Here is an 11476-nt window from a genome sequence, read left to right as displayed (position 1 = left end):
TTCATATTTTAACAGTTTTGCTTTAAATTCTTCAATTTAAACAAATCCACTAACAAAACAGTCATATGTTTTTTATAAGTGCATAGTCAGTGTGTCATAATTTGAAAATCTAACATGACTGAAAATATAATTTTGTGCATCTCTTGTTTTAATAAAAAAAAAAAATCAATTAATTGGATCACCTTTAAAGACTTCCTCCTTTGTACATTTTCAATAAAAAATGACAAGCAAAGTGTAAATATTCAGATGTGTAAATACTCATTGGACAAACAGGAATCACTATTACCCAAGTTGCTCTACCAGGAATAAAGCCTTTACATGTTTTATACTTAATACTTAGTTCCGTGATTCACCTCTTTTCCAGTGGATGGCGCTAAAAACAAATCCAAAATTGAGCCAAAGAAAAACTTCACACCTACAGTGACTTCTCAGATGGAAAAACGGTTGCCATAGCTGAAATACGTAAAAATTCAGGGTGGCACTGTTAAGCAAAAGTAACAATAATTAGGTTACAGGTAAATTCTCAATCATGGTGTATTCTACAGACAAAACATCCATAACATGGATATGTCCCTTTGTAAGGAATTAACAGTCACCAGTCCTCAATTTCAGACACTGTATTTGGTCTCTGCTTTGATTCTATGGCTATGATGGAAAACATTAACGCACACAAATCTCATATGGAGCCCAAATTACTCTTTGTATGAAGACTGTTTGAAACAAAGACTGTAATGCCTCTGTTTATCATATAACAACACTAATGTCTATAAGCCCTGAGCAGTGTAAAGACTGGTGTAAAAGTAAAATACAATACAAAAAAATACAAAAAACTTCAGATTTTTGGAAGATTGTGAGTGCAGTTATTACATAATTATTCATACTTAGTTGTGATGTTGATGAACAGTACAAGCGCAATAGGACGAAAGTCAAGTCTAGCTTGATCTTAGATGTCAATCTATCTACATTCTTTGTGTAAACCAGCTATATTCAACAGCACAGTGACTTGGTGGAAAAACTCCTCTTGGAATGGCATCACGTGTTCAGTGTTTAGGTTATGTTACAGTAAGAGCACAAATGGCAGAGGTTAGACCCCACCCTTCCCTCATACAGGACTCCATGGTTTGGGTCAATGATATACCATGACAAACACTGGAACAGGAAGTGGAGACCTTTGTTACCCTGTAGCTAGAACCACTGGGTCATACCCCGTGTGCCCAGTCGCAGTGGATCCCTATACCAAACTAATGGTCTCTGTGAACTCGTCCTCCTTGTCCGCCATGATGTCTGGGTCTGTGAGGCTCTGAAGGCTCTGCAGCATGCTGGTAGGGATGACGGGTTTGTAAGACCAGTTCCGAATGGAGGTGAAGGGGTAGGACGAGGATAGGCGCCCCCGCGGCAGCAGCGGGTGCGGCGGCAGCGGGGGCTGCAGTGCCAGGGCGGTGTGGTGGTGGTCGGTGTGTTGCAGCCCGCGGCCCTGGTGCTCGAGCCGGCGCAGCAGCTCCCGCACCTCCCCCTGGAGCTCGGTCAGGCGGCTGGTAAGGGCCACGCCGCCCCCGCCTAAGATCTGCGACTCGGGGATCCAGCGCAGGTAGCGCTGCATCCACAGGCGCACGGCAGGCCCGTCCAGCCGCGGCAGCACCATGCCGTGGTAGTCCAGCGGCCGGCGCTGCCAGGCCTCGTAGAACTCGTGCGCAGACGCCTGCGGCATGGCGTCAGGTGACAGCATCCAGCGGCTCAACCGCTTCACACGCAGCATCTTCTTCAGGCTGTCTGTCTCTTCTTTGAAGAAGCCCTTCTTTGGGGGCGTCTTGAAGGCAGAGCTGGGCAAGGAGAGCTGCCTCGTATGCTGCGAGTGGGATTAAGGTTTTTGGTTTTTTTTACTGTCAGTCATTTTTTTTTTTTACATTTTAAGATATATTTGTGGGTATTTATGACACAAAGCCAAATTGGTTAACATGGAGTTGAGAGTATTATTTAGTTTGAGGCTATAAAAATGAAAACACTGTATTTACTGGAGGATGCATACGCCCGAATACCACCTCATTCAGTGCTTCATTATGCCTCTACATTGGTTTTTGGTTTACCTTAGGTCGATGCGACTTCTTCGTTGACTTCTCCACCCTCGGCTTCTCAGTGTACAAAGGGTTAATGAAGAATTCCTGCGCCTTGGAGTCAAACTGCACCGACCAGTCCCATACCGTGGGACAGTTCAATGGGCCTCTTTGTGTGTGTGGGGACTCAGCCTGCCAAGACAATCACGCCCGAGCAGTTAGCGGGAGGCGCAGCTAGCGCAAGAGCGCACGTCAGAGACGGGCGGTGGAGCCCATGCGGGCAGAAACCCACACCCATGCGCGCACACACACACACACACACACACACACACACGAGCACAGTGGGGGCGTTCAACTGCGCTCAGCGTGATGGCTGTGCTAAAAACAACACTGGCCAGCAGACTGTAGAATGTATATGATGGGTTGGGTGGAACAAGCTCCAACCCGGGCCGTTTGAAATGGAAACCAAGAGCAGCGCGACCACAACATCCTCTTTTTTTGTATGTAGATGACTTGCTGTTTGAATTCATTACAGTGCAGAAGATGTTAAACACTAGCGACAGCTATGTGCACAGAATAGGCCTCATGGGCAGGAATGGTTTCATTCAACCTTGATTGCTTATGATCATATACACGTATGTAGTGGTTGTGCACAATTCAAATGGAGCAACCCAGAGAGAGTACACCTAAAGCCACAGATTTGGACTCTGTTAATGGAGCAGCAGTCGTACCGTGATCATGTGGACTCTCTGTTGGGCAGAGTTGAAGAGGAATGTGGAGAAGACTGGGACATGGACACTGTCCGACAGCACAGTCAGGTAGGTTTCAGAGAACTGGAAAGCGGGGCTGTGCTGCTGCAAGAGCTGCCACACACACTCCAGGAAGAGCAGGAACACTGGGGCCTGCAAGTGCTGTTTGAACACACACACACACACACACACACACACACACACACACACACACACAGACCTTACTCATAAACATCTGTATAAACAAACAAAATCTCTGTTGCCTCAACATACAATGAAACTGCCATTTAAATTTCCAATTCCAGTGTAGTTTATCAGTAGATGCTTGCCCCAATGAGCATACCTCTTTATCCTTATGGTGAAGATGACTGCAGCGGTCCTGGAAGTTGTGGCCCCCTGCAATCCACTCCTTCTGGACCAGGCTCTGGAAGCCAGCGAGGGTCCTGTAGTAGGGGTCCAGCATGAGCTGAACCAGGCTGGAGATCACGCAGCACAAGTCCAAGCCCTCCTCCTCTAAAATAATTAACAAGGACACACGATAGGATTAAACATGGATGATTCAGATAACTCAAGTAGGTCCATGGAAGGTGCATTTCATGAAAATATGAAGGGAAGAGGGGAAAACGGGGTCTTGACAATCCATGGCATGCAATAATTTGAAATTATAATATTTTTATCAGAAAGACTTTCATTACATAACAAGAGCTACTGAATCTAAATGAAAGCTCTTAGGCAGCCAAGAAGTGGATTACAAACATGTTCTCAAATGGAAAACCCCAGGCATTGTCAATGAACAACTGCCTACTGACCAGAATTGTTGTGACTGAACTTACCCATGATCAGGACATTTGTGTTTTCTTTCTCCAAGCATTCAACCACCTCCATAGCTTTCTGCAGACATTGCCTGCAAGGAATCACAACAAATTGATAAAAGTGACTTAAATGAGTGAAGTGAAAGAAAGTTGGCGTGGGCATGCAGTGGGCCTTTAACTGACCTGATGATGTCTAGCCACCCAGTGTTCTCAAGGGATGAAAACCACTTGACATCCGACATCCAGAATTCTGTTGAATTATCTACAGAAGTAAAAGGTATTATTTTTTTAGACTGTGCACATTCGCAAACTTAGGACATCACTCCTTACACCAATAATAACTACTAATGACCACATAAAATGATTCCTTATCAGCTACTGATTATTGATGTCCACTTGTGCATGCAATTTCATTGAACTTGTGTGTTCATTAAACACTAAACACTAATTACTTTGGTCTAGAGCTGTTTAAGTTGGTTGAAATAGTTTCAGTAATGCAGGCAGGCACAGTAGCTGATTATGTGATCAACAACCAGGTGGTAGCCCAAACATACTTGCTCTTCAAAAAGTAAAATAAGTCTTGACTCACAGTAACTAGGAACTAAGAGCCAAAAAAATGTGGAATGTGGTGATCTACGATAAGGACGACTCACCGATGAGGAAGAACTGTTTGAATTTCGAATAGGACAGCTGCACTTCCTGGAGAGATGGCAGTGTGTCACCGAGGTCCTCCGTTTTCACAGAGTAAAGGTGATTCTGTGCCACTGCAGTGAGCATTCTGCAACATACCATATAATAAAACTCCCAAGCATGCATTTGCATTGGCTAAAGACCAGCAAATCAGATTTATTGCACAACATCCGTACAAAGAGTTAATGAAATGCCAAGTTAAAGCGGTTTCTCTCAAGGGGCTGAATTCTTTTTCTCTCTCTCCAGGCTAGGTTTTGCAAGCTAGGATGACCTCAAAGGGTCATAGAGCATTTAAAAAAGCACGACAAAAAATGTCCCACTTTTTTCTCCACCGTCGAGTTATTCAACTACTCACTGGCAGCTTGCACAGTCATGTTTACTGGGGCGCTTTATCCAAGCTGAAATAGGAAAAAACAAAGAAGCTATCGGGAGTTACGGCAGATGCCATAACATGCAGAGACAGTTTCCTACAGGAAGGAACTGGGGTTGAGCAAAGCTTAGCCTTCTGGAGAGTTTTTCTGCGTGTCGCACCCATCCTACGGGTGCTTACAAAGATCCAAAGCCTTGTAGATGACACTTAACAGTCTTTAATTAAAACTCATTAAATGCGCATCACTCCGTTTGCATACGTATCAAAATAAAGGCTCCACATGGCCACTAATTTCCTCTGCTGTACAGTTCTGAATCTGTTCCAAACACAATACCACTCAGCCTGTGTACACACACACACACACACAGACACACACACAGACACACACACAGACACACACACAGACACAGACACAGACAGTCACATAGACACACACACACACACACACACACACACACACACACACACACACACACACACACACACACACACACACACATATACACACACATATACACACACACACACACACACACACACAGCTGTGCACAATGGCTCTAGTGTCACAGGAAGATCTGAACGTTTCCCTACTTTTCCATGTAGGCCTGGGAGAGGGCGTCCTCCTGCATCAGAGGCAAAGTGGCCGTTTTGAACAGGGCACAGCCACTGTGATGGGACCAGCACCAAATCTACATGAGGAGGACAGAAGTGTCAAGAACACAGCATTATGAGCAGTAATACTCATCTAAGCATATCTTCAGTGGATGCTTTCGACCCCACACGGTTAAACAACAACCAACTACATGACACTCTGACGCAAAAGTCATTTAATGTTGCACACACATAACCTGTCAACTGAGTGTAGCAGGAAGTAGTAATTACAGAGAGCATCTTCATATTAGCTATAGGTTTAAAAAAAAATACCTACTGGTAAACCTTTTCCATTGAATTTTTTGGCAGTCTGGAAGTCCTCCTCGGTCACAGTTGCAGGAACAATAAAATACTGTGGCAATCTAGAAAATGTACATTTATTGTAATTGATGCTCAAAACACGTCACATTTACATTATAACCGTACTACAATGAAATGTTGGCAATAAATGTAGTGACAATTAAAGCAAAATGACAGTCAAATAACCATATTAATATTCTTCACTTGCATGTTTGAACTATGTGTACACTGTGCGTGAAATGATGGTAGGAGACATGCTACTAACAACACTACTTATAGAAATATACCTTTCAAAGAGTTCAAATGATTGGTTTTCTGTTACTAATTTACACGTTCCTTTCGTTCTTTTCATCTCTTGGTTCCAGTCATCTATGGAGTCAAACATCACTGTTCTCCATTTCCTCTGCATTTCTGAAAGAAGGAGATTATGTTGTTTATTTTCCAATAAGCTATTCACAATCAGCCTGATTCTCTGATGGATACACCTTCGATAAACAATAACCGAATGCTTCGTCTATATGACACACAGCTTCCCATGCACCATGTAGGACTGCTTTTGGAGCCACACTAGCCTGTGACATGAGACAACTGGACAGAGGCATAGGCTCTGCATGATCCTGTTTGAACTGGACAGATAGACTCCTGCTGTTAACTGAAGCCCTTTTACTGTCAGAAGCCCCCCAACCCGTGAACAGAAGACAGACAAGTCAACACACACACACACACACACACACAGACACACAGACACACACACACACACACCTTCAGTCACACCTTCACGCCTTCAGTCACATGCACACACACATTCAATCACACACACACACAAACACACACATATTCAGTCAGTCAGTCACAGAAACACCCAGACACACACACACATTCAGTGAGTCACACAAACACACACACACACACACACACACACACACACACAGCCAAACGTTAGCGCTCACTGTTGTCTTGCCAGACAAAGGGGGTCATTGAGCTCCACGAAAGGAAATGTGACATAAGTCTCCAGTTGGAGTCTTGACGCCTGCTCACACCACAGAGGGCCCCCATCCAGCCAGCAGCTGTAACAAATTGAGCTGGCCCCAGTTTGGGGATCCCTTTACCCACTGACTTTAACATTACGCCCAGCCAACAACAAGCTTCATTATTCCCTTTGATTTCAAATGGAAAAGGCAGGATCTATGGTAAAATGTCCAGAGACAACATTTAAAGAAGAAAATAATTGGTTACATTTCCTTTCAACACATAGCTTCAGTCTGTGTTAAGGCTATTCGACTATAATCAAGTAGCACTACTGAATTGTTTGGTGTGGTAAAACAAATGCTATTACCTGCTTTGTGGGCCCTGTAAGAAAAGGCAAACACACACTTGAGAGACTTTGATTCCAGGCAGTGGTGCACAACCCCTTGGAAAATCTGTAGGACAGAATGAAGCTTAGGTCTACATTTGACTTTAAAGTTACACTATGCAATAATCTGACACTTTCTGGGGTATGTTTATATAAGTAACTACTTTTGGTGTCATCCTCAAACAGATTTAGATTTTGGTATATGGGCATATAAGGGACAGATAAACGCACACGTCGTTCTCATTGACTGTCCAGAATAGGCACAATGTAGTTTTGTTGTTCTGGTTGGAAAATCCCGCAAAAATTTAAGAAAGACCCTTACGGTGCAAACACATGACAGCGTAACGATACGCTTCCAACGCTTTGAGTGGCCGTGGCGTAACTAGTGGCAATAGCCTAACAGACTGGATTAGTGAGCTAGTTAGCAGGTTAGCCAGCTTGTAGACTATCTAGTTAGTTGTCTTTATATCAAAACTGTCCTTCTTTTAAAGTAAGCCCAGGATTAAATATCTAACATACCAGAAAAAAAACAAGCCCTTACAAGACCATCCAAGCCTTTCTTTTTAGCAGATTAAACGACCGAATGATGCAATAGTCCTGCAATTTTCAAACTGTCAACACCAAACAATCTGCCGGGGAAAAATGCTCCTCATTTGCATAGGATTAAACTTTTCCCAGCTTTTATGCTCGCTACGACCAAAAAGGTGGTCTACGTCACAATGGATTGCCTCCTGTTGAAATGAATGGGATTTAGAATTACACTTCCAGCGCTACGCTGTCATGTGTTCGCCTCATTAAAGCATGACGTGCCAAAAATACTGCCAAAAGAAGCCAGTGAGCGTGTTAGCAACCTTTTGTCAGGGTAAACTGGCCTGGTGATGGTGTTTGAAAAGTTTCTGCATGTTTTGTAGGTAGACAGCTCACTAGTTTTAGCCCAAAACTCCATACCACTGCTTTAAGAACACTGTCCATTGCTTTACTGATGAAGATGGCAAAGGTTAAATACAATACCTTCTTTGCATCTTTTTCATCTGTGTAGGTTAAACAATACTGAAAAACTCGAAGATCTTTGCAGTGAACGATGATTTTTGAGGGATACTTATTCTTCAACAAGGGACCCGTTATCATTTTCTTCTTGTCATCATATCCTGGAGATGATATAACAAATATCACTCAATTGTCAGCTTACATATGTGGGATACATAAGCATTAACTACAATCACAAACGTCAACACAAAAAGAAAAACTTTCTGGGCATTTTGCCCCACATCAATGCGTTGCAGGTAAGTATGCCTTCTCACCTCCATAGATGTGATCCACACACATCAAAGGGATATCATTCTCCCCATACAGCTTATTCTTAAAGTGCTGGGTCTGTCAGGACAAAACATAACCAAAGGCGAGATGAGAAAGAGAATAATGCTTTGGCTAAAAAGCTACAAATACAGCCATCAAACACTAATACTTGTGAGTTTAACTATTCATAAAAAAAATCAGAACCAATGTATCCACTAATCAGTGTTTCTGTTGGTTTTTACTCTGTTGAAAACATAGGTTTAGAAAGATCTACTTGAATCTTCATCTTAGTTGTACCTTGTAAGCAACAGCCTCATACAAAGTATGACAGCCATCTGACCACAAACTACTATACACTTCCTGTATCCGACAGCGATATCTCCATATCTGTTTTTAAGCATTGGCCAAGCTACTGTGTACTGCTGATTGCACTGAAAATACCAAACATGCTTTGGATGTACATCCGCCTGAACGACGAAAAGGAGACTGCAGTGATCTAGATAAAAACGTGAATGATAACATGATGGCACTAGCACTGTGTACACATTTCCCCTGAAATATATTGATGGAGCATGACAGGATATGGAGTTCACAGGATAGCCAAAAGCTATTCACAGGAAAAAATGATTGCCTGATAGAAATGTTGCAAATGAATGAGTAATTCTCTTTGAGCAGACAGTTTGAATCTAACTTGACAGCCTAGTCATTGGCCTCACATTGGAGTTCCTAAAAACAACAACCTCTCTAAAGTGAGAGCACTAAAGAGTTCCTCTTTTCTGAGCTACTGTGAGCACCAGAGATAACTACTGTGCAGCAGCAAAAGGCAATGCAATGGGCAGTCAGCAGTGACTAAGCAAGAAACAAGAAGAGGGAGGAGGAGGAGAGGACTTGACAGAGTCAGTGTGTTAAGAGTAAGAAGGCCTTTGAAAAATGTCGCCAGTGTGTGTGGCATTACAGAGTCCGCACCGTGTCCTCCGCTTGGGCTTCATCAGAGATGAAGGAGACACGGAAGTTGGTGCAGACCAGCGTGCCGAAGACGCCGCGCTGGGAGAGGTCATCCTGCGTGTACTTGAGGATGGGGTTTGCACTACAGAACACCACTTCACCTGTAAAACATGATGCACTGTACCATCGACCACCACACATTCCTCAAGATCCACATGTAACACACCCCACTTCACTGGCAACAACATGAGATACTGATCACAGCAACCCAAGTAATTACTATGTAACAGTGTTGTTGGATCTTGTGCCCTAGTATCCAATTATACATGGCTTACTGCCATAAACAACAATATAATTTTAGCATAGTGTTAACCTTTAGTATACTACATGTAAAATAGAAAATTATGGAACTCATAGAAATTACCTGGCAACAAATCAGGGTTCCTCTCCTTTTTGGGAGGTTCTTTTTCAGAATTAATTTCCTGTTGAAAGAGTATGGGGAAGGCAAGAATTAAGACGGCAGTATAGATATATTTATTTTTAAGTTTTTTAAATGAATGCTTTTTGTCACAAAACCTCACCACACAAACCACTAAACCTCAGGGAGATATGAGGTATTCTACTTCCTTGTCCTGCTTTATAGGGCCAAATGCTCAACAAAGCCAACTATAAATTCAGAGGCTGAACTTCAGAGTAGTGTGCCAGCACTGCATATTTGGCCCTCAAAGGGTATACTGTGAGGTGGTCTGAAAATCATGTTAGCCATTTCTGCACAATTATCCCAACATCAGAACTGTAGCCAAGAGAACAGACTGCTGTTCGTGGATTCATAAAAATCACACAGTAGGTTTCCACGGGCTTGTCAAAATGTACTTAACGGCATTTTCCATGCTTTCCAAAGGAATCCAAGAACATTGGAGCAAGATTTATTTTAAACCCTAAACTATTTCGGAGGTGTTTTTTATATTCCAAGAGAGAAAACATGATGGCTGAATCATACAGTTGACTCTCTTTGATGGACCACACAAGTGACATGTCAAATTGTGATCACATGCTACAAAACATTATTTCAGTATTGTTGACCTTTGTCATATGTACTTAGGTCGGCACTGACATACAGGGTTTCGTTTTAGGCTGAAACAATGTTCGGTATTCGCGATCGCTTAAAAAAAATGTGCATAATAAGATGCACTTGAATCATGAAATTAGGTATCGTTATCTTATGATCTTCGCCAATACAAAACGTCCCATTGATGTGTAGGGTTGCATTAAGTTGTGTTGGTGTGGTTAAAGAATACAGAGGTTAATGCAACATTACCTGATCATGATACCGTTTCCCAAACAGAACTGACACGTTCATCATTATTTCAAATTGTGTTGTCATTCCAGTAAGTCAGAGCGAAAACAAATAAAGCTACAACCGATAAGAAAAAGATTTCCTAGCTTGAAAGTTAGCTAACTTTATCAAGACCAATGGCAAACAAGGCAGAATTCCCCCATGGCTATCCCTCTACAAACGCATGTAGCGTACTATACGAAAATATCAAATCTAGTGGCAATTTGTATACACATAGCTAGTACGTAGCCAAGCTAGCGCCAATATCGATTTTCTGATAAGCTAAACTAAATCTAAAAATACTTTTTTTAGCCAGCTAGTTTGTATGAAAAGTCCCCGCCCTGATCACGTCAAAAAGAAGTTAGCTTAAGTTTTCAGCGCCAAAGTGATAAACGAGAATATTTGGATTCCCAAACCGTCTCAGCAGCAGCAACTGAGAATAAGACACAAAAGAAAATAACCAACCTCGGGTGTAACATAAGACACGAACGACGGTTTGGCAGGTTGTTTCCCTCCACCGCTCCCCAAACTCAACATTTCGCCAACTTTAGTCCACCTCTCTCTCCAACCAGGTGGAAATCCGGGCGAAAGGGAGGATTAACCTGTTTTGACAGCTAACCGCGCCCATTCTTCACCATTGGTTACATTTAATCAACTCTTCTTTTTGTTGGATATCCGGTTACGCTCTTGAATGCCATTGGACGGCATACCAGTCGATCAAATACAACAATAACAGAACTTCCTGAGTGGGACGATAGGATGAGAAGGGGACAGTTGGGACAACAAAAGGGGTCAATTCAATTCACTCTGGACTGAATGAGCATCGGTGCTTCAACGGCTTCTTGTCAACTTTTAATAAACCACTACGTACGCACTAAGGTGCAACGAAAGAAGACACATTTAAAGAGAATAATTACAAACA

At 42.6% G+C, this 11476-nt stretch overlaps 1 protein-coding gene across 1 annotated transcript; it reads right to left on the bottom strand.

Moving 5' to 3' along the window:
* Window positions 1–622: 622 nt before the first annotated feature.
* mtmr12 (myotubularin related protein 12) lies at window positions 623–11091 on the bottom strand (the record flags this gene model as incomplete). Its single annotated transcript, XM_080852252.1, has 16 exons — window positions 623–1846; window positions 2085–2243; window positions 2783–2959; window positions 3144–3313; window positions 3634–3704; window positions 3796–3874; window positions 4266–4390; window positions 5264–5361; window positions 5601–5685; window positions 5911–6034; window positions 6960–7044; window positions 7989–8125; window positions 8279–8351; window positions 9240–9379; window positions 9643–9700; window positions 11020–11091. 16 exons carry the CDS (start codon window positions 11089–11091, stop codon window positions 1232–1234), a joined length of 2268 nt encoding a protein of 755 aa, XP_080708378.1. The 3' UTR covers window positions 623–1231.
* Between the last annotated feature and the right edge of the window lie 385 nt (window positions 11092–11476).

Source organism: Sprattus sprattus (genome assembly GCF_963457725.1).
Source record: "Sprattus sprattus genome assembly, chromosome: 15".
Lineage (NCBI taxonomy): Eukaryota > Metazoa > Chordata > Actinopteri > Clupeiformes > Clupeidae > Sprattus > Sprattus sprattus.
This window is presented reverse-complemented; position numbering and strand designations above follow the sequence as displayed.